The sequence below is a fragment of the Gambusia affinis genome, linkage group LG21 (assembly GCF_019740435.1).
Source record: "Gambusia affinis linkage group LG21, SWU_Gaff_1.0, whole genome shotgun sequence".
NCBI classification, from domain to species: Eukaryota; Metazoa; Chordata; class Actinopteri; order Cyprinodontiformes; family Poeciliidae; genus Gambusia; species Gambusia affinis.
In genome coordinates, this window is record NC_057888.1 from 8,016,191 (window position 1) to 8,044,081 (window position 27,891).

Below are 27,891 nucleotides of genomic sequence, written 5' to 3' on the forward strand. Positions count from 1 at the left end.
GATCAAAGACTAATTGAGAATAAGTAAGTTAAAAATTATGCTCAAAGAATCTTTCAAAGACACACATACTAGTTGAGTTTTGTCGTAAAGCGTTGGTCTCAAACTCCTGTCCTCAAGGAATTTTAGCACACCTGGCTCCAAAATCGGCTCATTAGCAGCGTTCTGTAGAACTTGACTACATGCAAGTGAGGCTGTTTTACCCTTTTATTCAAATATAAAGGACAATGAATGGACACATCTAAAAGTTACAAGTCTCTGGACTTGGAGGACTGCAGTTTGAAACCACCATCATACAGACTGGGAAAAACATGTCTTCACCGGAAAGTACAAAGCTAGCGGACGCTCCAAAGGACTTGTGCAGTTTCAGCGGAAGAGGGCCCTACAACATTGAGTGACAATTTATATATAAAATTCAACACTTTAAATTACATATATGCAATTTAAACCCACATTTTAACTTCACCTCCACATTTATGCACTACTTTGCGTTGGTCTGACTGCCACATAATCTCACAATACATTGAAGCTTGAAGACGTATTGTGATCAAATTAATACTATTGCTTTAGACGAAGTACATTACACAATTCATGCAATGCAATAAAACATTTTTGTTCTCTGTAAACATGTTACTCCTTGACGTGGCTCTTTATAATCTGAAGAATTTATGTTAAACTTGCCTCTTTTGGAGGGACTCTGTGATTTAAGTTTATCCCGTGAAAGTGTGAGGAGGCTGGGTGTTGGCGGTGGAGGACAGGGCGCATGGAGCGACAGCAGCGCGCTCTCTCAGCCCGTGTGGGAAGGAGAGCGCTGATCAGCAGGCTCTGTGATGCTGAAGGCTAAAATAAACAAGGAGTCACATCATCACCGGCATCGGAATCCGAGAGGCTCCTCCTCTAATCCTGCCGAGTCAAACTTGAAGATTGGCGCTGAGAGCTGAGCAACAAGCAACTCCTCTCTGCTCAGCACACACGTGTTAGGCATGCGCGTTTGCGTTCGTCTTGGTCGCAAGTGGGGTGTTTCTCCAAGAAAAAGAGGGTTCTTCAGTGTTTTTATGAAGTGATGTAATGGTCGTCAGCAATAGCCCCAAAGCTAAAGCAGAAAACCCTCCGGAAAGTCACATGGAGACTCAGGAACACCCGATGCTTCAAGTAAGTTGTTGTAATTTAACTTCCTGTTGTTTTAATGTTTATAGGAAAAAGTTAACAACTCACCTGTCTAATTCCGTTTTTCTTATTGGTGAAAACGTTCTTAAATTAAAATACTGGCGATGTGTCAAATATGTTTGTGCAATACACCATTTACATGATCTATTTGATTGTGTGGTATATCTTAGTAATTTAGTTTGGATTACATTTTCTGTTATTCGTTACTTAAGTTTATTTAGAAAATGTTTAGATTTTTCCAGTGCTTCTTTTGGTCTTCACTATACAGGGTTTTTTTTTTATTAATTATTATTTATCCGTATTTAATCAGTTCTAGTTTGTTTTTCACGTCCGTAAAACACACTTGCAACCTTTGTCTGTTTGAGAAGTGCAATAAAAACAGAGTCTGACTATCTGACTAGATGTTACTGGTTCATAACTATCATTTAAAATTCTGGTGTATTTTAGCTGCAGGTTGGGTTACCACCTCTCTTAATTGATATTCTGAGCAGAAATGTATTTTTCAAACAAAAAAACCCCCCAAACAAACAAAAAACAAAAAAACTAAAGAGGTCAGCCTATTCAAAATGTCATTACTGCAACAATTACTTTTTCTAGCCAATTTGCACTGTAAGATTGATCTTAAAATTATTCATTTATTTTCTAAATTTCAACTCTTGCTACTGGTTTGTTCATATGCTTGTGTCATTTTTTTCCAAACATCTTCAGTATTAACACAGTTTAGTTGATTACCGGTATATATTACTTTCTTATATATTTGTTGTCTGCGCTTGTTCTCATGATATTGAGCTGAAGTGGGGCTATTGAGGAGCAGTTCTCTGTGTTCTCGTTTTATATGCATATTTAACATGTCCCAGGGGAGTGAGCTAGACTGAAAGGCAGGCTGGAAATAAATGTCTGTTATTCAGTTGCTAATGACAACATATGAGCATTTGCGCTCCAGGCTACTTTTCCAACCCCTTCATCTTACTGCAGAGAAAGTGGACCACCCACATAATTGCCATCATTCTGTGAAATTGAACGAATGTTACACCTGAGAGAAAACAATTTTATTATTGAGTTAACAACAATTTGATGGGTTATTTGAAATAGTATGTGTAAAACCACATCTGAGGATAAGGTCTCAAGCAGTTACTTCTGAAGATGGCATTTTCTATCTCAACCTGTTTTTGGTTTGACACTTTTCATTTTGTTGGAGAAATATTTCTTTAAATACGTGTCATTTTGTCTCTTCAGACTCAAGGCAAAGAAGCCAGGAGAATAGGTCGGTTTAAAGGATCCAACGGCAGCACTTCTTCTGACACTACAACAAACAGCCTTGTTCGGCAGGTAACTACGGCATTAAGTTTTATTTTAAAACCCTTTTGACATTTTCAGTTCACTTTTGATCTGTGTTTTCCAACACTTGGGGACAACGTTCCATTATTTAGTACACAAACTTCATTTTTGTCACCATTTAGGTACCAACTTGTTTTTACTCCCACTGAACTGAATGCACTGAATGTAAGGCAATGGATGCACTGAGATAAGTTTATATATAATAAATCTGCAAATACACATTTCTTTCCCCCATAATTAATTTCCTTGTGTTTATCCAGAGCTGAAATCAGATTCCTTACGTTTACAGACTGCATCGTAACCCCGCACTTAAGCGTTCAATGAGATGCACTTTGATGTCTTGTATACATTTTCTTTTCCTTTGGAGTCTAACACTTGTGTTTGTGCGTGTGTCTGAGATTTTTGTAAACAAATTGACAGCAAAAGCAAGTTAGCTTAAGAGCTCAACCTCAGTCATCATCATTCATCACGGAGAAGATGTGCACAGCAGTGAAAGGCTTCTGTAAACACCTCTGGGTACATTGTGTTGAGTGGAAGTCGCTCATCTTAGCTGCATTCTGGTGTGGCTGAAGCTTCAACTGAGCAGTTTGTTATAAAGCAGACCCTGAGAGGAACATATTTAATGAGCCTGGTCTTTGTTGAGCTGACCTGCAAAGGGACAGGACAGGTCGGGATGAGGATGCACACTGCTGAATAGTTCTGCCTTTTTTGGAGGAGGCATGGGTTGTCTTGTCTTTGGCATGGCGGCGGCAGAAAGACGGGAAGCTGGAACAAATCAGAACAAAATGGCACCTCCTAGACAGCCATCTGCTTCGTCTCAATGCTTCAGAGAAGCTGCTTAGTAAGAAATTGTCGTATTGTACCACCACCACCCCTGGGAGCTCATTCCCATTCCCACAGTCCTTTTCCTAAATGAGGATTTTCCCTGCAGTCAGAGTAATCTCTTAAGTGGGCACAAATTGGTCATTTTTTTGCTTTCTTACACCATCATCTAAAGGAAGATGTGGCTGTTTATTAGCACAGGGATGTGAAGATGAGGTCAGCGAGGACCTTGCATGCTGAACAAAAATATCCTCCTTTACATATTTGCTGCAGGATGATCCTAGAAATAACAAGCTTTCCCGTAACCTCCCCTCTGTTTGGATAATAATGTAAACACTGTTATTTAGCTGTGGTGGCAGCTCTGACCTTATTCTTCCTTTTATTTGTTGTGAATTATAGCTCTCCTTTTTGTACAAAGAAGAAAAGATAGTACAAAACTTACACCATCTTTGATTGAGTGACACAAATCAGTCTTCTTGTCTTTTTTTGAACGGAGATGTAGCAACTAGCCAGTAATCAAGAGTTTGAAATAATGTTTCTACTTCCTGTCTGACCTTTTATTTCTGCACTTTATAAATGTTTCGGACCTGTAGGTGTCTTCAGAACATCTCACATGCGTCGCTGTTTGATCGATCTCGTACAGCCCCAAGCATCGGCTGCAACTTCCGCTAACTTCTCACGAACAGCTCCTGAAGGCCAGAATTACTCATGCTGAGAGACAGAGAGCTGGTTACGAGAGAGAGGATGAGAGATGCTCCCTGTGGTCACGGCCCGATGCCCTGGGGGAAGTGTGGAGGAGGCTGGGAAGGATGCAGGGCTATGCCAGACATGACTGCTCAGCCGTGGGAGTAGCGGGGTCAGCGTTTAACTAGAGCTCACCGCTCCATATATATATATTCTTAAAGTTGGTGTCGGTACATTTGACTGTGTGGACAGGTTCCAAGTCCTACTGGAAAATATAATTCACAAGAAAGCTTGTGAGTAGAGAGAAGCATGAAATTCACTAATGTGGCAGATGGTTAGAAATGCTAAAACTCAGTAGACATCAGACATGAGATGGCCTCCTCTTGACTCTTCCTCCTGGGTTTTGAAGTTTGATTGTCATATGAAATGCATAGTTGACGTTTATCTCATCTTTTCTCTTTTGCCAAGGTAAAACTACTCTAGTGTTGTCTTTGATTAAGACAAGGAATGTCACATTTGTATATTCGTAAATAGGTCTGTAAACAGCCAGCTTTTAATTAGTCTTGTGTAATATTCAAATTTTTTGTGAAATTACACTTGCTGGCAAGGATCTGGAAAAACTCTGGCGGTGCCACAAATTAGCTCTGCGCTACAGCAGTAGTGCCAATTATGCAATAATTCAGGGTCTGCCGCTGAAATCCTTAACTGTGTAAGATATATGTAGCTTCACATAGTTGCTGCTCAGACACAGTCAGTTTTCTGTAGCGGGTGAGTCCATTATACATTATACATCTGTACGCTAATCTATTTTCAGTTTCTACTTTTGTATAAAGCTATCTGAATCTGATCTAGACTCTCATTATATTGTCCTTCTCTTAAAGCAGAGCTAATAAAGCAGAGAGCCATAAACGGAGAACAAAACAAACAAAATCCAAATAGATACTTCGCTGTACTGTGAGCTATTAAATTGTTGCCATTTGCGGTGATTAAGAAAATGACTAACCTTTTAAAGCAGAAAAATGTTGTCATGTCAGCCCTTTTTAGGCTATATTTATCTCTATTTATTTGTTTACTTCTATCTTAAGATGTCAGTTTGTCTGTGCTCAACAGATCAGGTTGTAAATATAAAAGTTTCATTCAGACTTTATTTTTATCAATAAATCATATGCTGTGATCTTTTTAGTTTACACCATAAGTAGAAGTAGCAACCTTATGTTGATTTTATTTGCTTTATTTGATTAATTCACTTCACACCCCTATTGCTCTCCAGAAGCATAACAACCCCCCCAACAGAACAAGCAGCTATTGAGGAGCTTTAGACAGTATAAATGAGGATACAGAAACACAGTTCAATCAGTGATTTTTATGTAACTCTGAGCATTACGTCATAATTAACCTCTTGCTTCTTCCCACACTTATGTAGATGTAAATGATTGCTTTGAGTTGCCCACTTCCACTTTCCGTTGCCCGCCTCCTGCTTCTTTCACTCCATCATTTTACAAACATCTCCTGATTCGGTCTACAGCATTACTGGGGGTGTAATTTTACTTATTGTACCACATTTAGCAATAAATGTTGCTCAAATGTTCAAATGAGAACAAAAACCCACTTCTTTTATTCTTTCTTTATGCGCTTCTCTCTATTTTCTGGACTGTGTTAACTCCAAATGGTAATTTTTATTCTGTGATTAGAAGTTAATTTCTCTCACCAAAATCTTTGTGGATTTTAGAGTAGAAGTGAGACGTCTTGAAGATGCTGTGGACACTTTTATAATTTGTCCCAGTGGCACAAGACTGACATCTAGTGGTAAAATATTTCATTGCTAGTATAAAATCTGAATATTATCTAACACCTTGAAATGTGAATGAAACCTGCATTCCATAACCTGTTTAAAATCGTACCTCTGTATATAAGATGTCATATCATTTCTTTTGTTTTCTTGATGTTGTTGATGCGATGTAATAGGCAACATGTTCTTGTAATGCTTTGTGCAAGGATACAGTTAGTCTATATCAGTTTTAAAAAAAAAATCTTGATTAACTTTTTAAAACCTTAATCATCTTTTTAAAGTTGATTAAAGCTCTCTCTATATATATTTTTTTGTTCTTCTTTATATTGGATTTTTTGCACAGTGATCCAAATTTGTGTTTATTTTTTGTAGGATTTACATCATCTTGCATTTTTTCCAGTGTTACCACACAGAGCCTACACCCATCTTCAGTTTCGTCTGGGTTGCAAACGGCTCTGTTAGCTTTGGCTTCCTGCACTGCTGGGCAAGAGCCAGCAGCTTGGCTCATGCAGCTTAATCCTCCAGCAGTTCAGCATTCGGATCGGGAAAGATTGCTGTGAGTTAGAGGAACTCACTGTGGTTAGCTGCTGATTGTATTTCTAGGTTTTGTGCTTACAGTTTTATGTCCAAATCAGTTACTTTCAAAAAGACCTTTGTGGGAGTTTACTGTGAAATATCAGTGATACAAAAAGCAATTTTAACTATTATTTGGAAGCAGTTTTATAATATGACAAATTTGTAGCCTCTACACTATATTTGTATTGAAAATGGCACATCTTTTCATAAAACTGAGGAATTTTTTAACCAGTTTGGAGTAAATGAAATTATTTACTAGTGTAAAACGTATTAGCTGGTTGTTAGGTTACTGCAGAGCTCTTATCTTTGGTACAAATGTGACAGGAGGAGAATCATTGAGGATTTGTTACTATCTAGGGAGCTCTTAAGTCTCTGTGACATAAAGCAACCATGTTTGGTCCAAAAGTGTCTCATAGTAAGGGGAAGCTAAACATAGTTTAGAGGGCAAAAGTTTAATCTAATGAAACTCTGAAGTAAATGCTAAGAGAGTTTTGTTTATTTTCATAAAACTTAAAAAAAAAACTGGGATAGTGGCCATTTTTATATTTTGTTTTCATCCAGAAAAATCCCCTGAGGGAAATGCTGACCTTCTTTCTTGTTTGCCTGATATGTGTCAGTCAGAGGAAAGAGGATGTGGGGAACACCATGAAACAATCAGTTTAACTAAACTGTTGCAAAGATAAAAAAAAGCAATTCTTAACACAAATATTAGTTACATTTTAGAATGAAAACCTGATACTGTAAAAAAAAATTTTTTTACCTAAATGCAGGAACGTACTTGTGTAGTTGACTACATAAGGTAAGATTTTTATTGTTGAATTGAATTGTGTAGGGATGTTTTGAGGTTGGTGTTCAGAGGTTTGTGGAAGAGATCAATGCAGATGCAGATCAGGGTGAATAATTCTGTGATATTCCAGTTGTGATGCTTAGATGCTGTGATTGGCTTTAGATTCACAGGTAGCCGACGTAGGTGATGAACAGCTGAGCTCGGATGAGTGTCTGATCCATGCTAACTTGAATTTTGTTGCAAATTTTCGTTGGTGCTATATAGGCGAGGGTGAATTTCCCATGCAGGTTTTGCTATTGCATCCTGAAGAAGCAATTTGGAAATCCAATGAAGGCCAACAGGATGAATTTTCTAGAATACAGCGAGACTCAAAGTCAGTCACAGGACGACACTTGCAGCATAGTGACTAACGTTGGATTACTTCAACAAAGTTGGACAATCTGGCAACGCTGAGAAGTAATGCTGGTCCTCTAAGCTTGTGGCCTGACATAGTGATTGGAAACACTTGAGAGTGGAGCACAGCAGTAACAGCCCCACTCTTATGAGGAATTAGCAGCACAGGGACAGGAGGGAGACACCGGAGTAGAGGACAGCGTAGGAAAACAAAATCACTTAATCACTTTATGGTGGAAATTAACAGATTTTTAGTACGTAGAGCAAAAGTGAGCGTGAGAGAAATCTATTGGAAACACAACAAGTTTTTAAAAGAATTTTGATTAGTTTTTTTTTCAAAGTAGTCCTTTTATAAGGCACTCAAAACTTGTTTGAAATGTGTAATGAGCAACTTTGTTGTGTTTAGTATAAAGTTTGTAGACTGCTGTTAGACCATTGAGGCAGCTTTAGCACTTTATGAAGGATTTTTAAGGGCTTGGGACGTGCTTAACTAAGCTCAATTTGCCTAATCTACTCAGTATAATAGATGTTGGGAGGGAAAAAAAATGGCACTCTTTGAAGTTTAACTCGCTGAAGGTCTTGTTGGAACTTGCTATGTCTCCTTAAAAGCTAAATCAACCTAGAGGGAATGTTTATTTACTACTGTCCAGCTTGGAAAGTTTCATATTTTGTTTTTAACAATGTTTTTTTTAGGGGTTCAGTCTTTAACTTGTCAAACTCTCCATCAAAATGAGAAATCTAGTAAGATCAAGTTGTTCAGAAACGGAATCAACAAGATTTTTGGAATTTGCCAGTATTCTGCCACTTCGTGTAGTGTCATAGAAAATAGTGGAGTTGCTGGTTCAAACCTCTGCTCCATTTGTCAATGCTATTGTGTCCTTGTGCGATACACTTCACCTGCCCTGCCTGCTGGTGGTGGTTAATTCAACGGTAGCCTCACTTCCATCAGTCTGCCCAGTCTGCCCCAGAGTAACTGAGTATAAGATTATTATAACTTGTAGCTCTCCACCAGGGGTACATAATGGGTGAATGACCTATTGTATTGAAGTACTAAACAAGTGCGGGCTATTACAATTTACTAAAACATTTCAAACAAGCTACTAGAAAAAACAAAGTCCATGAAGAACATGTTATGCATGGAAAAGCGAGAACCTCTCGCACTGATCCATAACAAGCATGTTTAATTACATCAATTTGGTGTTTTTAATTAAAAAAATTTTGTAATTTAATTAACTTAGTAAAAACCTGCTCCTGCTGCCTGAGTGATTAACTGAGGGTGTCATGATTGTACAGAAAGAAATAAACACATCTTAACTGTTTTATTACTACCATGATTAGGTTGAATTTGTTTATTGTATGTAATGAGCAAAACCCAAAGCAGGAGTAAATGCATCCTTTAAGTTCTAAAAGAAATTGTGATTAAAATGAAAGCTTTTTTTCGGTGATGTTGCTCTCCAGAATTCTTATTGGCACCACTTGCTGAGTGATGATTATGTCTTAACAGGAACAGGCTCTGACAGGTTAATTGATATAATGCTCCCCTCTCACTGTAACCTCTCCAGTTCTGCTTATAATGACGCCTTTTCATCACAGCAGACACATGTCAGCCCATGAAATATTGGCTGCAGGAAGCTTTGGCCCTGATGAACGATGTTGCCAGGTTTCTGTTAGATTCGGTGTTCGTCAGGCCTGGAGAAATATATAGATACTAATATACTGTCATGGATGAGCACGAACTGTCACAACTGACAGTCCACTAATGGTGTGCGTTTTGTTCACTGATGTTGGAGCAGAATTCCTCATAAGAAAAGAAATACCCAGATATAAGAGAAAGAGAGGAAAAATTCTTTTGCTTGTTTTTATTTTCTTTGGCAAAAACCACAACCTATATTATTAATGAGGAAAACTGAGTTGAGCTCAAATTAAACAATCACCTCACAGCCTAATTCACTAAGTTTTGTTTTGTACTAGAAACAACAAAACATTTTTAGTTTATCCTTTTTTTTAATATGCCTGGAAAGATTTAACACAGATATTCACATTAAGCAGTGTATTTGATTTAAAAAAGATTATTTTAACATCCCCTTCAAATTTCAGTTGCAAAAACTGGAGTACCAAGAGATAGTCCATTCATGAACAGGAGAAAAAGCCTCTTGTCCAGGTTTAGAATCCAGCACCTTCTTGCTGCAAAAGCCAGAAGAGCTCATAGCTGAACATTTTCAGTAGGTGTGCTCTGAATTTTGATCGTTTGTCTTTTTTTAAGTTCCAGTTTATATGGCAGTGCCACCTGCTGGCCCTGGATGGGTGCCACATTATAATTCGGAAGCCATTTATTCTTGTCTGAATGGAGATTGTTGCTTGAACTTTAGATCAGTTTAAATGAAAAGTAGACTGTTTCAAACAGCAAATTCTGAGAAATTGCAGATTTCTCAGCCTGCTCTCAAGCTGCCTTTTTATAGTGAACATCAGATTGTGTGATGACGCAGAGAATGGAGATCATCAGCACAACAACAACTAGCATGTCCATGAAGTGAAGTAACTGTTATCAGACTAAGATAAAATTTTAACTTTTCTTTTTTCTGCTTATCATTAATTTACCATATCTGCCTTGTTTAAATGTTGTTTCAAAAGCATTCATTATTTATTTCTAATTAATAGTTGGACTAGGATGTACCGACCAGTTATTTGCAAAACGCCTTGACTTGCGATACCAATTTTAGCCACTTCCACTTTAATTTTGTTATAGTATAAGAAAATGTGAAACAATTATTCAAATAGTCTTTTCCAGCTTTCATGCTCTGAGTGATTATTAATTATCTACTGTATGTTTATAAAAGAGCAGTTGCTGTAACACCAGAATTTACTAATATCACAGCCACCTCTAAAACTGTCCAGTAATATGAATCAATTTCTGCAGGCAGGTGAATTAATTTTTTTGTTAGAAAAGAGACTGGGTTGCTGTTCTCCTCATGATCAAAGTTAATTTAAGACTAGCTCCTGATTCAAATTTTTTGAAATAATTTATTTATGGAAAGATTTAGCATTTCATGAAAGATGCATCTTATAGAAAGTATATGTAAGACAAAAGTCTCCTAAAATTGAAATTTGTTGTTGTGATGTGGCAAATGGGATCAATTTCAAAGGAGGAGGAATACTTTAGCAGAGCACTGTATGTCTTCAAGCCCTGAAACAAGGAGAGAATGAATGATTTTTGTCTATCACCAACTATCCAATAGAAAGTCTTTCATTTGGGAGGAAAGACAAGAGTGTGTTTTATTAAAACAGTCCACACCAGCAGTGCTGCTATAGTCACAACTAAAGTGTGCAAATGACTTCCCTCTGGTGCATAATCATAGATGAGCTGCGGCACTGCTCTCTTCTGCTTCTTTGTAACATCAAGGCAGACTCCAGCCTTTTAAGCCACCACGTCTCGTCTCAGTCTGCCCCCATCATCCACACCTGAATGCATGAAAGCTGTTGCATTGAAAATGAGAATCGAGTGATGACACAGGCGCTATCCGGGACAAAAAAGTAACTTCACAAAGCCAGTGTGTGTATGTGCACATCTGGTTGTGTATAAAGCTTTTAGAGTAAGAGCAGAGTTGTGAACCAGAGAGGTGTAGTGACTCGTACATCGGTCTATCAAGGACACATAGAACTCCACCTCCATCCCCGTTTCTGCTGAGAAGAAACTTGTGTGCAATGAGTGGATCGAAATCTTCTTGCAGCTGAAACAGCGTGCCAGCCTGCAACTGCCACAGCACAGCAGCACTGCAGAGGATTTGGAAGCACAAAAGATGTGCTGGAGCGTGGACAGATTCTGGCTTGGGGTAAAGAGTTTAGGCGTGCACCTCGCTGGCGGACGGCGGGAGCCCTGCTGCAACAGTCTGGAGATGAGTCGGCAGGGGAGGATCACAATCTGACTTTCTGAATCATCTGAACTAGAGGGGTGGGTGGGAGGGACTGGTGAGTAGGACAGTCCTGTACTCTCTTGTCTCACTCCTGCAGTGTGTGTCCTTGGCATTTGTGTGTGTTTTGGTGGTCTGCTACGCTGTGGATCAAGTCTGCACGCATGGATCTAGGCTGAGTGTCGCAAACACCTCTGCCTGATGGGGAGTCTGTGAGACGGCCGCCCATTCCTCCCCTCCCTGGTCCCCTTCATGCCGTGCTGTGGGCTGGGCCATCGCCGGAGAGCAGAGCTTCCATATGTGAGTTTGATTCTCCGATCCTGATTTATCACAGGGGCGTGAGGAAAGAATAAAAACACGATGAAGGCAAAAGTGGGCATCCTGTGCAAATTAATAATCTGTTTTCTTTCAAATAACAGTCTAACACAAGGTTTGCTGTGTGAATAATTTATTGGAGAACATGCTTCAAAGCACAAGCTTTCCTTGTTGATTTAATCACTGCTCTGCGATTTTTACATTGTATTCTGAAAGAGTCCAAAATGCTGCATCATTTAGTCGAGTTTCTTTTTTTTTTTCCCACTTGCTGCATGCTGAAAGTTTCCAGCATCCAGCCAGACATCATAAATGTTTTATTCTATATTTATTCTAGGCTTTGCATGGAGAACTGAGATAGTGACATGTTTGAACACAATGGCTTCATGTTTAATTATTACAGAGACATGCTCAGTTGACACTTTGACTTTATTGGCCACTGCTGGTTTATAGTTGTTTGTTTGCTGGTGTCTAAAATTAGAAATGTTAAATGGTAATTAGTTCCAAACAGTCATCCTATAGAGATTTGTACGCTTAAATTAGTCTTTCATCATTTGAGTAGATTCTCTAAGTGCTTTAACTTGTATTCTCTGTGGAAAGAGATATTTTCTACTTCTCTTCTCTAAATTGGAGTGGTAGATGCTTTTCACCCAATGCTTTTCGACTGCAAAGAATTATTCACACTGGTTGAGTTCACCACTAGATGGCGTCGTTATGCTTTTTAACTTATACTCGCACGAAAGCAAGTGTGCGCAGTGCAAAGGCTTTAACAAAACTATTCTACACAGAAATAATGTCCTAATATTATTGAGACAATGATTGCATTTTAATAACGCTGAATTTTCTTAACATATTGCCTAACATGAGTCATTTCAACATTGGAGACAGTATTTCTTTGAGTACAGGAACACTGTGTTCCTATCACATAAAACAGGCTTAAACTGGGATAACAAAGGGCACATGGATTCATACTTGGTTTTTAATTGTGGTGTTTTGTTCAGTTTTATCCTACACCTGGCTTTGGGGTTTGAAGTGTTGGAAAGGCATAATAGACTTTAAAAAGGCTTTAAATGTAATGGTGCTATTAGTGCTGTTCAGTGTTTTTACTATGAACATGTAATCTGCTTTAATCAATGAAATTACAATAATTACATTCTTTGCATACAGTCTTTGATGCACTTAAGATGTTAATATAAATGTAACTTCTTGTCCAGTCCAGGATGAAAAGTAAGGACGGAGATTTTTTTTTCCTCAGGACTGATCACTTATTTCTGTCCTGCAAATAGAATTAAAGTTAACTAAATTAATGCTATAAACACTTGAAACCAGATGAGAAATGAAGTTGAGATAGTCCCTCGAATCACATCTTAAAATGTATGATTTGGGTCAAATGTTTTGGATATTCTTCCATAAGCTTATTAAGAATTGTTTTTTCAAGAATTTTGTCCACTTCTTATAGTTCTAGTATGGCTGGGTCAGGTTTGTGGGCTCCCTTTCTATGCCCACAAACTCTCTATGAATTCAGGACTTGATAGCCATTCCAAAACATTGATTAATTGTCTTCAAGTCACCTTAAATCTAATTTGGCTGTCTGATTAGGGTTATTGTCCATTTGGAAGACTTAAATATTCCCAAGTTTGAATTCCCTGACATATCCCCTTGAAACTGTATTTAAATAGCACAATTATAGTTTTATTTTTCTCAAGTAGTAGTGATTTCTTCCATTCTGAGTGGATTTTCAACCCATATTTGTAAAACTTGTGTCACTGTGAATAATGACTCTCTTTTACTTCTGTCAGCACCTCAACAGTGTCTTCTAATGTTTTTCTGAGGTGTACTTCTCCTCTAACCCAGTCTGAGATGTTTCAAAAGAAAAAAAATGGCAAACTCTACTCAGAGTCCCACAGTTTGGTCACATCGCTTGGATTTATGTGATACAACGTTTACTGTACGACTGAGCAAGCTTTAATTTAACAGATGAGTGGATTGTTCCTTGACCATATCTTGAAACACTAATAAAGAATTTTAATGTGCATGACTAAGGGGTTTGAATGAAAACAAGCATTTGCTGTGGCACAGGGTCTCTACAAGTATGTGTTTGTTTGATGAGTGGGCAGAAAAGAACCATGAGGAAATTAATATAATGAGCTGGACTATTGGCTGGGGGAACTGCGTGGCTGAACTTCAGAGGACTCCTGCTGCTGTGACACAGCTCTCAGTCTATGACACCCTTCTCAAGTTTCCAATATGGGGCACCAAACCGCTGTTATACATCTGAAATGGGGCAGAACACAATTCTGCTCTGGATGGAATGTGGAGCACAGAGACCCGGCCGGATGGGAATCTTTCTAAAAGACTCGGTAGCCAATCCCAGACACTCCTCATGGAAAGTCAGCTAATTGAAGACAGCAGGCCTGCTTCGTTCCCCAATTTGTATTCAAGGTTCTCCTGCTTACCATGAAGCAGCAGCAGAAACTCGAATCAGGATCACGTTATGAGATCTCAGCAAAATCCGTTCAGATTAATTGGATCCAGCGGTCAGTCACAGAGCCCTGCCATTGTTTTGCTTTTTTTTTAAAATTATTATTATTATTTTAAATGCACCCTCGCCTTATTCATGGTCATCACTGACATTAATAGGCAAAAGATAGCGTGAACCATGGACTTCATCATCAGACAATGTTTTAGTCTCTCTACCAGCTCATTTGACACATTCCGTAATATAACACTTTCAGACACAACGTGGAAAGCAAACCTGAGTTATAACGCAGACTAGTGTAATTCTTCCCAGACTGTTTTATTTTTTTTTAGTTGAGCTTTCATGGTAAAAGTGTATGCTGGAATTCCAATTTTTTTCTGCTACTGGGAAGCACGCCCAGTGAGGTGAGTCCAGCCAGCACAGAGTTTACTGCAGCAGGGTTTCCTTGGCAGCAGCTACACGTTCTTTCACTTTTCCAGAGCATGTAGAAATTTCCGGAAACCAAGCGACTAATTGGTCACAAAGGCTCCTCAGGAATGTCTCAGATTTTTATTTTTTTTTCATTGCCATTGCATAATGTATCTCGTCATCGGAATGGAAAGTGTGATATATATCTCTGGAGGTATTTGCAGTGTATAGCTCGATTCCAGCCTGGAAACATTGATGTCAACGAGATCTTGTGTAGAGACTTACGGTGCTGCAGTTACGACTGCCTGGGTTTTATACAGTTCACTCGTCTGGAAAAAGTGAAATAATGGCTGGAAAGCTTTACATTTTTCTTAATATATCCTAAAATTGATTTAAACACTCTAATGATTATTAATGGTTTTTAAAGATGTTTTATATACGTAGTTAATTTTAACTGTACATTAGAGTTTAATCCAATCAATATGCAATTTCTATAACAGTGTGCTAAATGTTGTTGCTCTCTTTGTTTCTTTCATATTTTCCTCCATTTTCTACAAAGAAATGTTTGTCAGGTTAATCCTGACAAACATTATAGTCCACAGGTTTGACCTTTAACCAAATAGATGATTGACCTATGTCCAGAGTTAACACCCACCTGTACCAGCTGAGAATTAATGTTAGTAACTTTAACGTGCTATAAACCTAGATGAACTAAACTAAGAGACAGAACAAAGGACTATGGAGGAATTGGTAACTTTTTGTGAGACAAATTGCAAAATGTAGAGCAATGGTAACTGTGTTTGATGATATGTTGCTACATATACAGCAATTTGCCATGTGCGTCTGCCTCCCATAATGTGCTATGTTTGCAGCTATCAGAGAAAAGCAGCTGCTCTGAGGCCTGGAGTGCTGTCATCTTTTTTTTTTTGTGAGGCTTGTAGTTTCTGGCACAGCCTGCTTAGAAATTCCATCTTTAGGTGTCGTCACATTATATAACAACACTACACATGTCTTTAGAGGGGAATGTTTCAGTATGTCCTCTGGTGTTTGTTAAGCTGTGGTGTTTGCTAGTTTTTTTCCCCTCCCCTTTTTGTTTAAAGACTAATTTATGCTTTATTTTTTAAAACCATACAAACACAGCTACACTCATTCCTATTTTTATTTTTATTTTTTCCATTTCATTTTCAGTCTTAAGTAACTGCTGCCAAATTTGCTGGCTTTAATCTCCCAACATGATGAAATCTGTGTAAAAGCATGTAGTTTTGCTGACTTTAGACTATTAGAGCTCACACCTCTGGCAAGGATGCCCAAACTGAGCATCACTGGAAACAGGAGCAGATGTTTGTTGAGGCCAATTAACAACATTGAGAAGAAGACAACCTTGTGCACCGGAGGGGGGTTGCTGGCTAATATGCATGCTATAAAATTAATTAGATTGACAGACATGATCACGAGCTGTGCTTGGTCTTGATTAACTGAGATATTTTGGGGGGGTTTGCATGCTATTTTTAGTCTTTTCTGATTTTGATGAACTGTGTTTCATCCTCATTTTGGTAATATTTTCCCCACACAAACTGTAACATTAAACATGACTTTTAGTTGGATATGAGTTGTTCCTTTGTAAAAAGTTAAATGTCCTTTCTTTGTTCTAATTTTACTGACTAGGTAATTAACAAATTACAATATTATTAGCCACATGTACTCAGTCTTGCAGTCATTAGTTGTGTTAAGGTAATTACTGGAGAGTAAAGTCATGCCAGTAATGTGTACTACACCCAAGCATTCTTCCATGACTGACATAACATTCAAAATGTCTTCCAGAGATCCTTGCAACATGTCAAGGAATATTTTTCCAATAAAACCAAAACTATGAACTGAAATTGAGTTTCCTGACACGTGTTCATACTTTGTTTCAATGGCTATAAAGCTGTCACAGTCAAGCCTGATGGCAATTGAAAGCTTGGGACTTGGATGAACTGGAATGCTATATCAGAGATATATCGGCATATTTCAGGCAAGAAGAAGCAGACATTTTGTTTTTGACAAGCAATTTCCTGTTCAAATTTTAAGCACCAATATAATCTTCATCTTATAATCCACTGCAAAGAGCACAAGGCTTATCTGAGTACTATTGAAGGAGAGGTTTTTAGTAAAAAATATATGCTGCATTTTCTCCTACATAGTGTAATGAGAGAGAGATAATTTTACTCTCCAATGTACAAGCCAAGAAGCTAAATGCATCCACAAAGCTGATTAGAGATGCACCAATTAGCTAGAGACTGGAAGTGGTCAGTTGTCTTCTTTTGCTCCTTGGTGATCTATAGCTCAGCTGCTGGAAAATGGGAGGAAAATATCATCCACCAAATGCCTCAGAACTAATAACTCATGTTCAGTCTGTACACACACATTACTCGATAGCATGCATTTGTTTGTGTTTAAAAAGATCAGACAAAGGTTGAGTACACAACATTGATAAATATTTCATTATTAATTTCTGAAATTTGCTATGTTGTGTTGGATTCAAAACTACTAACTGTCAAAGAAGCTGCAGCACATTTTCTCCTATGTGACATAAAATTCAGGAAAAGAATTGGAATCTGCAGCTCAGATCTCTGAGAAAATTGGATCAACTACAAAATGTCTTTATTGTTGCAGACTATAGCAAATGAAATAAGTTAATAAAGGCATTAGGGCTCAAAATTAAAAAAAAAAACTTTCATAAAAGAGAGTGAATAAACAGTTCGTCCTGTCTGAAATTCACCAATGTTTTGAAAAGCTGTTTTTACCCCCAAAAAACTACAGCTACAAAGTGAATTATCAAATTTATATTTATAATTCTGGATTTACATTTGCCAAACAAATTAGTGATTTAGCTGGTTCCTTCCTACTTATTTATTTAAGTATGCAGCTTGAACAATCCACAACTAATATTATTGTTCTATCTGCTACTCGGTGAGACAGTAGCATAATGCCATTATAAGAGCAATGGCATGACCTCAATATCTTGATGAAGTCCTTTTTTTGCAGGGAACATTACATCAAATATACATAAAAACTGATTTAAAATAAAATACATTAATTTCAGATAGATGTTTTGTTGTACATGATATTAACCATTTTTTTATCAATTCCAGCCAAGTTTAGCTTTTAAAATCGAACTGTGTAGCTCTTTTAGTGTAAGTGACAGGGGAAGCTGTAACAAAGTGAGTGAAGCAGGAATCCAGAGGGCTTGAGATCAAAGTCTCATTTATTCCTTGTGGTTCATAAAAGAGAGGATTTAATATAATAAAAAAGCTATTATAAAAGACATCAGAGGCAGAGCTGCCTAGCCTTTTTCTTAATATCTGTCCCGGTATTTGTCTCTTAGCAAAAGGGCACCATGACAACAGATAGTAGTCAGGTGACAAAATGCACCCCTGGGAGAGTAAGAGCAGAAAATACCGGACGGTAATGAGTGGAAAAGGAAACTACAGTAGACTCCAATTTGAATTTATTTATTTTTTGTCTGTTGCTTGTTTATTTACTCACTAATATCTGTTTTCTGTACTTGACAATGGAGAGCTCTGTTCTCTCCTCCAGAGAGTCACTGTCTTCATCCTAATACTTCTATAAGCTCACCCATGGGAGCTGGCCACGGCAATCTACTCTGCGATTGGGCACATGCTGTGGCTCAGGAGGGCGGGGTTAAAACTGAAGGGATGCTTCATAATAGTAAGCTTAAATTCATAACCAGTCCTTCAGGTCACATAGCGCTGGCATCAGAAGGAGATACGGAACATTTTTACCCGGTTTTGGCTTTTTGCCTCGCCAAGGAGCCTGAAGAAGTCTGTGAACTTTCTTATTAGTCCATGCAGTGGGACTGGAGACTTGTCAGATGCAGTATTCAGTAAGAGAGGACACGGTTGCCTTGTGGGTTTGCAGGATAGAAAATGACCCATGGCTGAGCTTGTCTTACCCCCGGGCCATCAACCTTTGAACCCGCTCAGACACGCCCAGGAAAAAGGTTGTTGGGCTGATATCTGCTGAGGACCTGGGCTCCTCTCGCAACCCCACCGGCCCGCACTTGTTGCCATGATAAAACAAAACAAGAATAAAAATGTCTCATGGGTAAGTGGTGAATCTTTGTATAATTTTAATTTTAATTTTAATTTGAGTGATTTCTTTCTTTTTCCTCCAGAGCAGCTGAAAATCACAATATGTAGCATTGTACATTGGAACTGATGAGATGTATTGTATTTCTGGTGTGCATTATGCTTGATTTTTAATGCTTTGCAACCTTTTGGCTGTTCCAAAGGGGGGCTTAGAGATTTAGTTATTATATAACTACAAGTTACTACATGTCCACTTTATGAAATCTAGTCATTAAGGCTGATAAAACTGCCTATTTTACAAAAAAAAAGAAGTTATATTGTCAAAATAATTTAGAAGACAAGCTCTAGCTTCTGAGAAAAGGTTTACACGTTTGGTGAAAACATGAATAATTACAGCAGCTACATCAGGGTCGTTTTTTCAGAAGTCAGTTTTTTTTTTTTTAACATGTGCGTGTTTGATATCTGATTCCCTGCCAGTGCAGATGGATCAGGGGAGATTATAATGAGAGTGGCTTTGCTGGGGATGAAATCGACTACTTGGAAGTGGGGGAGAAGTGGAATATAGGATGGAGTTAGGGTGTATGATTGGATGCACTTCCTGTAGGATTTTCTTCACACATTTACCGATCATTTATAAAAAGATGTGCTACCTCTGGCTTTTTATTTAATTATTTAATGTAATTAACAAACAGTCAACAGATTTACCCACACTGGTGTAACGTAAATACAAACCAAATCAAATTGCATAACAAAGTGAAGTCAGCAGACTTGGTGATAACATAAAAATATATCAAGATTGTATTCATGGCGGACATCTAAAGTCTAATTTAACTCCATCTTATGCACTTTCCATTAATTAGCAGTTTGAATTGTCATTTTGGTGCAGCACAGTGTACACATGGACATGTGCATTGAGATGTACTTATGTGTTTTCCTCCGGAGGGAAACACTGCTCCACTTTCTCTCAACCTATCCATATGGCACATATGTCATGCTGCTGCTTTTTGTGTCCTCACCCTGAACCTAAATACTCCTGCACAGACAGAGCTGGAAAGTTGAGGTGGTTAACCTAGTAAAATCTATTCTTGACTTTGGAGAGCTACCCTCTCCTTCACACCCTGCCTCACCCACAGTCTGTGGAAGGAAGTCGGAGTACCCGGAGAGAACCCACAGTTACACCGGGAGAACATACAAATTTTGTGTAAAAAGATCTCATTTCGGGATTCAAACTTTGAACCCATGCAAGGCAATAGTGACAACTATTTTTTTACTCATATTTCTACAATTGTTATAGAGACCAAAAATTGTTGCTTACCAAGAGAAAAAGAAATTGAAATACATGAACGTTTCATTGATTTTCTTAAAATTATTATTATTATTTTAATAATGCAATTCAAAAGGGGAAACTCATGTAGATTTAATGCACAAAGTGTTATATTTTACATCAGACACTGATGTTGGAAGAGAAGACCGTTCACATAAAGTTGGAAGTGTGAAACTGTCCCGTGGTGCCATTCTTTACAGCTGTTTATCTGGCAATTTGGGTTGACATGAAAACATGTTTAACTTAAGTTCTGTACACCCTGTTTTTTCAGGCTGATCTGAACACACAAAGAGCTTGTTGTCTGTAGACAACTGCTGACCTCTGCACCACATGTACCACCTATCAGGGGTGGGCAACTCCAGGCCACAAGGGCCGGTTTTCTGCCACTTATAAATGCATCTCTACTTCAACAAACCTGAGTCAAATAATGAGGTCATTAGCAGAACTCTGGAGATCCTGACTGCACTCAGGAGGTGATTCAACTGTTGAATTCAAGTGTGTTGGACTTGGGAGACATCTAAGAGTTGCAGGACACCGGTCCTTGAGGACCAGGATATCCCACCCTGACCTAGTTCCTGAGTTGCTTTTATTGCCAGTCACATCCATGTTGTCATAAAATAAACAGATGACTAATATGGAGTTGGGAGGAAAACTCATGACTGTACACACGTGGTATCTTAACCCAGTACCATGATGGATTTCACTGAGCTCCTGCAAACAACCACTTCTTTGACAAATATTTGTCGATTCAGCCTGCAGGCCTTTGTGCAGCATTTTCTCTACGTATGGTCTTGGAAGTGATTGGAACTCCTGAATTCAATGATTTGGACCAGTAACCAGTACTTTAGGGAATGTGGTGAATGCTTTCCTAGCTGATCAATAAAGTGATCAGACTCCCTTCCCCTCACAAATGGAAAAATGTTTTGGAAAAGCCGTTCCACATAAGGACAAAAGCACACACCTCCAAGTTTTGCATATAGGCTAGCTTCTGAGAGATGGAGAAAATTTGTGTTTTTAGACAGCCTTTTAAATAAATAAATGTATTTGTTAGACTATCGAGCAGCGTACTGATTTATAGTTGGTAGTTGGTACAGTTGGATAAGTTGAGATGTTTCACACATGTGGTGATACATTTATTTGCCCATGCTTACTTGCAAAACAACTCGACCTCAGTCCGACTGCATTAAGCATGTTAGAGCAACAATTTTCAAGTCTTCCCACAGATTATGAAATGGTTTTAGGTTTGGACTTTGAATAGGACATTCTCATACATTTATCTTATCTAAGCCATTGCATTATAACTCTGACTGTATGTCCAGTGTTGCTCTTTTATAGGGTGAACCTCTGCACCAGTCTAAAGGCTCTAACATTTTATTGCAAGACAAAATCATTTAAAGACCTGTTCTTCAAAAAATCATAAGTCCCCCATTATAAAATAGTTGTGATAAGTTACATAAAGTGAAAAAATAAAGCTCTCTTTCTGGTTTTCCGATCCTTCTCTGTTCATCTACATGAAAGTAACTGCATTCACTGAGTTATCAAACTTTTGCAACAGTGCAAAAAATCAATTGCCACATTTAAGTAATTCTGCTTAGTAATTCAGTCTTTCCTAAAATACAAATTCATTTTTAAATAAGCAAAACTTTTTTTCCCCTCACATGTCAACTTGCATTACCATTTTTTCTTCTTTTTTTTTTCTCGGTTGAAACATTTTGGTTCCAGCATCTACCCTCCTGCAAACCACCCATCCAGTGCGTCCACTTGTCTGTCCAATAAGCCTAATGACTCTGAGGACCACGTTTATAATCACCGGGGTGGGCCGTGCCAGGCGGATTAGAACTCCAGATGGTGCTGTTACTGCCTGCCTGCCTGCCTGTCTTTCTGACCACGGATGCACAGCTGCAGGAGGTCACATGTTTCCCAGCAGAAGTCCAGGCCGCTCAGCGTTATGGTGACACTGTGACTGAACGTTGCTGCTAACTGCTGAGTGCTGTTGGGAGTTTTAAGTTGTTTGTAGAATGTGTGCATGTGTTGGGGTTTTGTTGTTTGTTTGTTTTTTTTGTATGCTGATTTAGATTGTCTCTGAAGGTTGAGTGGCCCATGCAACAGATGTCACGCTATCAAATTAAAGCTTAATGCCAAGCCAGATAAAAAAAAATAAAAAAAACACTGCAGGGCTAACCATGACACCACAGAGCTTAAACACTTGGTTGTGTGTCAACTTGAGTCCATGTCAGTGTGTGATCTGCCTCTGTTGAGACTCTTCAGTCGACTTCACTCGTCACTGACTTGAAACACACCAATAGAAGAGGTCTTCCATATGCTGACAGCACGCCTCCTCTGCAGTAGGTTTCATCTATAGGAGGTAAACCAATTGTATTTATTCAAGAGCTGCTTGGCAGGCAGAGAAGTAGCCTGTTCTGACTGAGAACGACAGTTTTTTTAAATTTTTGTTTTAATAATGCCGGGCATCAGATGATAGCACCCCTGGGTCCTGGTACTGTGAATAGGAAAAAAAAACAAAAAAAGCAGGGTTTGCATAATTCATGACAGTCGCTGCAGAGCGGAAAGACGGCACAGGTGTTCTGCTCGTTGTGGGAGAGCAAGCATGTCAAAGAAGAAAAAGGTAAAAACAAAAGTCATTTCTATGTAAATTTACAGCTTGCTTCTCTATCCAGGGTTTATGCTTTGATTATTCACTGTACCTTCTGTCTCAATGATAGTTCCCATTCTTTTATTGTGGAATCTGTGCTGATGTTTGTGCATCACAATTAAGATAGTTAATGGATATGGTCTGTTCCACAGAATCTACTCTTAGTGGACTTTTTCCTGGTTTATTGCTGCCTTCTTTCTGCAGATTGCTGTTGGTGAAAGACAATATGCAGGATCGTCTTTCTGTTTTGCAGATGAGTAACTCGGGTCCAGCAGAACAACAGGCTCTTCCAGCTAGACCCTCTGTTGAATCGTTCACAGAACTATACAGCTTTTTTTCCTCTGTTCTAGAACTGATGCGTTCTTTGGAAGGCCTTGTCAAATAAAGTCCTCTGCACATTTTTAAGTTTTAAAACCTAGTTTCCTAAAAGGATTTACACTATAAAGACAATGTTGTAGACCAGGGGTGGGCACTCCTGGTCCTCGAGGGCTGATGTCCTGCAACTCTTAGATGTCTCCCTGGTCCAACACCTGAATCCAATAGCTGAATCACCTCTCGAGTGCAGTCAGGTTCTCCAGAGTTCTGCTAATGACCTCATTATTTGACTCAGGTATGTTGAAGTAGAGATGCATCTAAAAGTTGCAGGACACCGACCCTCGAGGACCTGGAGTTCCCACCCCTGTTGTAGACCATATAAGACATCAGAAATCATTTTATCCCTTGTAAACTTAAGGAAAATAAATGTCCAACTAAATCCCCTCCGCCAAAGTAAACCTTTTACCTTTCAGGCCTCCTTCTATTCTTAACCCTTGATATGCTGAAAGACTGATGAGGATTCAAATCTCCTTAAAGAAGCGATCGTTACAGCGAGAGTTGGGGGATCAACTGGATGCAGTCACCTCTTCTGGTGTGCTTTTGAGTGATTTGAATTTTGTCCTGCTGATTGTACAGTTGCACAATATACAGAGAAGAATGGATGCTACTAAGCTCCTCAGACAGCTGGACTTTGGTGTTGCTTTAGTTGCGTCCAAAGGAAACAGAAACAGACACAAATGGACAGTGTTTGTGTCTGCCAGTTCAAACCTGGCTGCAAAATAAGCGGCTTTGTGGACATTTCAAATTTTTGTGACTTAGAAATTGAGAGATTATTGTTGACTTTTAATGCGACATGAATCTTATACAAGAGAAAAATAAAAAAGCTGCAGTAACCTGGTCGGATAAGTATGTGGACTCTGAAAACTAATACTTGATCAAAGAACCCTCTGATTAAGTTTCAGCAGTCACTTTTTTGAGTTCACATCTGCCACCATTAGTTCTTGCGAATTTGATTAACCGTAATAAATTTCAGCCGTCCCAGAGGATTTTTCTGACGTTTTCATTCTTGAACTAAAGCCACGTTCAGAAAGTTGATAAAAAGACTGAAGTGGTTATCAGTAAATTAAATTAGGACAACACAATTTCTTCTTTAAGTACATTGCATTAATTCACTCTCTATAAGTCTGTACATTTTATTAAGTCATCTCCGTCCTGTTTACTCAGTTACTGTTTTTGTTTAATGAAAGTGTTGTAGGCCCGCGGCCCACTCCACCCTCTGCCTCCACTCGTCCTGATCCCATGCGTGACTGCATTTTTCACAGCAATTCTAGCTTGCCTGTTGGAGTGATTTTTCCAATGACTATATGTGGAACAGCCGATGTGTTGATGTGCTCAGCGAGCGTGAAGTGACTCAGTTAGCACCATAAGCAGGGCTAGACGTCGCACACCGTTTTACATGTCAGCACTTCACAAGTCATCAAGTGCTCCTACCTCTGAGCTCATGATTTTCATTCCCGTTGACCTGCTTGATTTGCTTCCTTTGTCTCCGCGGACAAAACACTTTTTGGAAAGGGTAAGATTGTGCTAAGTTTTCAATTTTGTTTTGAATTCTTTTGGAAATTTCTTGGTTTGTAATTCAGAATGTAATATTTCAGTGGTAGCCTGATTTCTGTGAGGAATGACCAGCTTTAGAGCTGCTTTTAGCTCTGCTGTATGTGGTAGTGGGATGCCCGGTGGTGGAGAGGAAGAAGCAGCCGTCAAACTCTTTAATTGCTCCGGGTGAAAACAGGAGATACAGCAGATGCGGCTTCCATCTCACGCTCGGCTTCTGTTTATTTTGCTTAGCGCAGTATTTTCCATCTAATCTTTCTTTTACCCTTTTTACCTTCATTGCTTTCTTTCCTCATCTGTAATTAGAGATGGTCCCAGGGCTCAGGCGTCCTGGCATGTGCCATAATGTCAATCTGATGCTGGCTGCCAACTCTGGGGTTTTCAGTGGGCTACAATCACAGGCATATAAAGCCTGGCATAGGCCATGCAACTCTGATTTTAATTATGTTGTAGATTAGGGTTATAATTTTTTTTTATAGAATCTAATCCCTGGAAGTCTGTAATATATGTTAGATTTCTGTTAATCAAGCACAAAAAGGTCAGGAGTTTTTCTTTTCTCTCTCATGTCGTTTATCCTGACAAATAATTGTAAATGTCAAACAAAATGCAACAAATTTTCCATCTAAAGTAGAAATGGACTCATGTGAAGTCCTTATGACATGACAGTCATTGTCTAATCGACTGCAGAGCAGTTCCTAGGGCCAAGGGTTTGGCCTGTGTTGTGTTTGTTTGGGTTCCTCCCATAGTGAAAAAGCATGAATGTTTTTTTAAGTTTAAAAGTGTTGATGGACCAGTGAGTTCTCCGCCTCTAGCACAATGACCACTGGAGATGGGAAGCAGCTCCTATATCAGGTCATTAAGTGCTGCTCTGTACAGCACAGAATAGCAAAAAAGGCATAATATTTTGTGCAAGAAGCACGTTTAACTTAAAAAATTTTTACTGCAAGCTGTTCTGTGCCCATTATTATAACTCATCATCTGCATGTCTTGCTGCTTTTGCAGCCGTATCAATAATTGATGCTTTTTGGTTTTAAAACAAAGGAATTGCTGCACCTGTTAGTTTAAACTATATAAGAAAACCAAGTAACTTCTGATCTTTATGTATGTCTGATCGCAGCACTTTAAAGAAAAGTAGGATAAGATAATAACCTTTTTGTCAAATGATGACCAGTTGTGAGAGATTATTTTTCCAGATGAAAAAAAAAGATCCAGCAGCACTTGAAGGCTTCTTGGAGAGTTTCATCTGTGTAATGGCATTCTTGGCAAAGCATGACCCCTTTGGAGAGGCCTTTCCTGATATTTTCTCAGTCATATATTTATAGTGCTCTTAAGCCTTTCGGGGATCTTTTTCAGTTTACTACGCATTGAATCCATGTTACCGTAGCACCTTTGACAGAGAGCAAAACCCTGTTTATTGTACTGGACATAGTCTCTGTCACTGGCAACAAGCCATGTAAAAATCTGTAAACGTTATTTATGATTTTAGTTGTAGATTAATTAATTATCTTGTGTGTTTCATCACATCCGTTGTTTATTTTAATAGCAAATGGTGGTTGTAATCTCTGTTAAGCAGGCTTAAGGTGGGCAATAGAAATTACATTCTTAGTGTAGAATTAGCTTTTTTTTATTGATCTCCACTTTTCATCTTCAAAAACGTACCTCTGAGTGATGACTACTGGACTGAATTTGTAGAGGAAGGACTGATTTAGATACAATTGATCTGCACTTATTCACATCTTAGTGCTTATTTGCTGATTTTTAATTTTTTTTATTATTCCTAATGAACTTGACTCCAAATTATTTGTGGAAAATTTGCCTGTTTGCATTTTGTTAAATATAGTAAAAAATGCGTCTTGGAAAGCTGAGATACCTTCATTATATTGTAGGAGCAATGAGACACGATCTGAAGTAAAAGTGTACAAAAAGACCATTTGTGGCCTGATAATAAATAATCTGGAAATTAACCTTTAGTTTAAACTTTATAAAACACTGGACTTCAGTTTATTTTGAATTAACAGATACAGGAAGATTGTTTTTTGTATTACACTGTTTACATTTTCAGGTATTGAAAAACTGAAAACTTAAACATCTGTAATCTGGTTAACAAAATGATAAACCATTAATTTTTTTACATAGGATTTCTTTTATTATTATGCAATAACCTGGAGGATATTTGCATGTTTACCTGCAGTGAGATGGTTCTGTAATCTAATTTTGGAGAGACATAAGCTTTTTTATTATAAACATTGCTGTCAAAAAAGTGTTTACCACCTTGCAGATTTCTTCGGATTTTGTTTTTGGTGACACTGAAATGTTCCAGATCAAATAAATGTTAACATCCGTGATTGTTGAACCCTTTTCATTAACATCAGCTTTAACGTGTTGGTGGCTGGTGCCAACAAATCTTTTACGTTGCTGTGGAGGAACTTTGATTCAGTCTTCTATCAAAATTAATTAAATGTATTTGTATGTATTTTTGTGTTTTTGTGTTTTTTATAATGTGGAGCACTTTGAACTGCCTTGTTGCTGTATTGAGCTTGGTTAATTCTCACTGTAACACAAAGGAAAGTTTGAAATATATATTGAATTAGATTTACATAGCTTTAGAAGGAATCTGTATGGGACAAATACTTCTTTACTGCACTGTATGTTCATCATGAACCAATATCGAATTTTAAATCAATCACAAGATAAGAGGAAACCCACTGGAATCAGCCTCAAAATGAAAAACCTTATAAACATGAAATCTGCTTTCTGCATATGATGCAGATAATGCAGTGGGTGTCAGACCATCCATACAATAGTAAATTGTTGTCACGTAACCTCTAGATTTTAACAAAAACATAGCTAACAGTAGTATCTATTGTCTATTTTACCTGTTAGTCAAAGGGTCATTGCTTGCAAAATATTTAACAAAAATATTGCCTGGATGTAAAGGCAGGCAATAAATAACTAATTTCTTTATAATGCAGTGATCACCAAGGTAGGGAACCATGTCATTTGCTTCACAGACTACAAGGTGACTTTGTAATTACAGGAAACAACTGCTGGCAGTTTACTTCTCTATGGGATGTTATATTGATTCCCTTACATGGTCCGATTACTGTAAGCTGGTATTGTAAGCTAGCAATGTTTGTCTGCTTGTGTTTTTCAGTGTGAATGTCTGCTGACGTCACATGGACACTGATCAATAGGCCAAAGGCAGAGCAATGACTGCTTTCTGAGCTGTAGGACATT

At 38.3% G+C, this 27,891-nt stretch overlaps 1 protein-coding gene across 3 annotated transcripts in view; it reads left to right on the forward strand.

The window, feature by feature from the left end:
• Positions 1–711: 711 nt before the first annotated feature.
• Positions 712–27,891, forward strand: part of cacnb2a (calcium channel, voltage-dependent, beta 2a) — a 61,752-nt gene continuing 34,572 nt past the window's right edge. Inside the window, exons 1-2 of one of the 3 annotated variants that reach the window (XM_044104720.1) lie at positions 712–1,149; positions 2,401–2,493. In XM_044104720.1, the coding sequence (XP_043960655.1) occupies positions 1,066–1,149; positions 2,401–2,493 (177 nt within the window). In that variant the 5' untranslated portion in view covers positions 712–1,065. Of the gene's footprint in view, positions 1,150–2,400; positions 2,494–11,581; positions 11,762–27,891 lie in introns of those variants that run through there. The other 2 variants (XM_044104722.1, XM_044104723.1) reach the window with 2 other exon arrangements.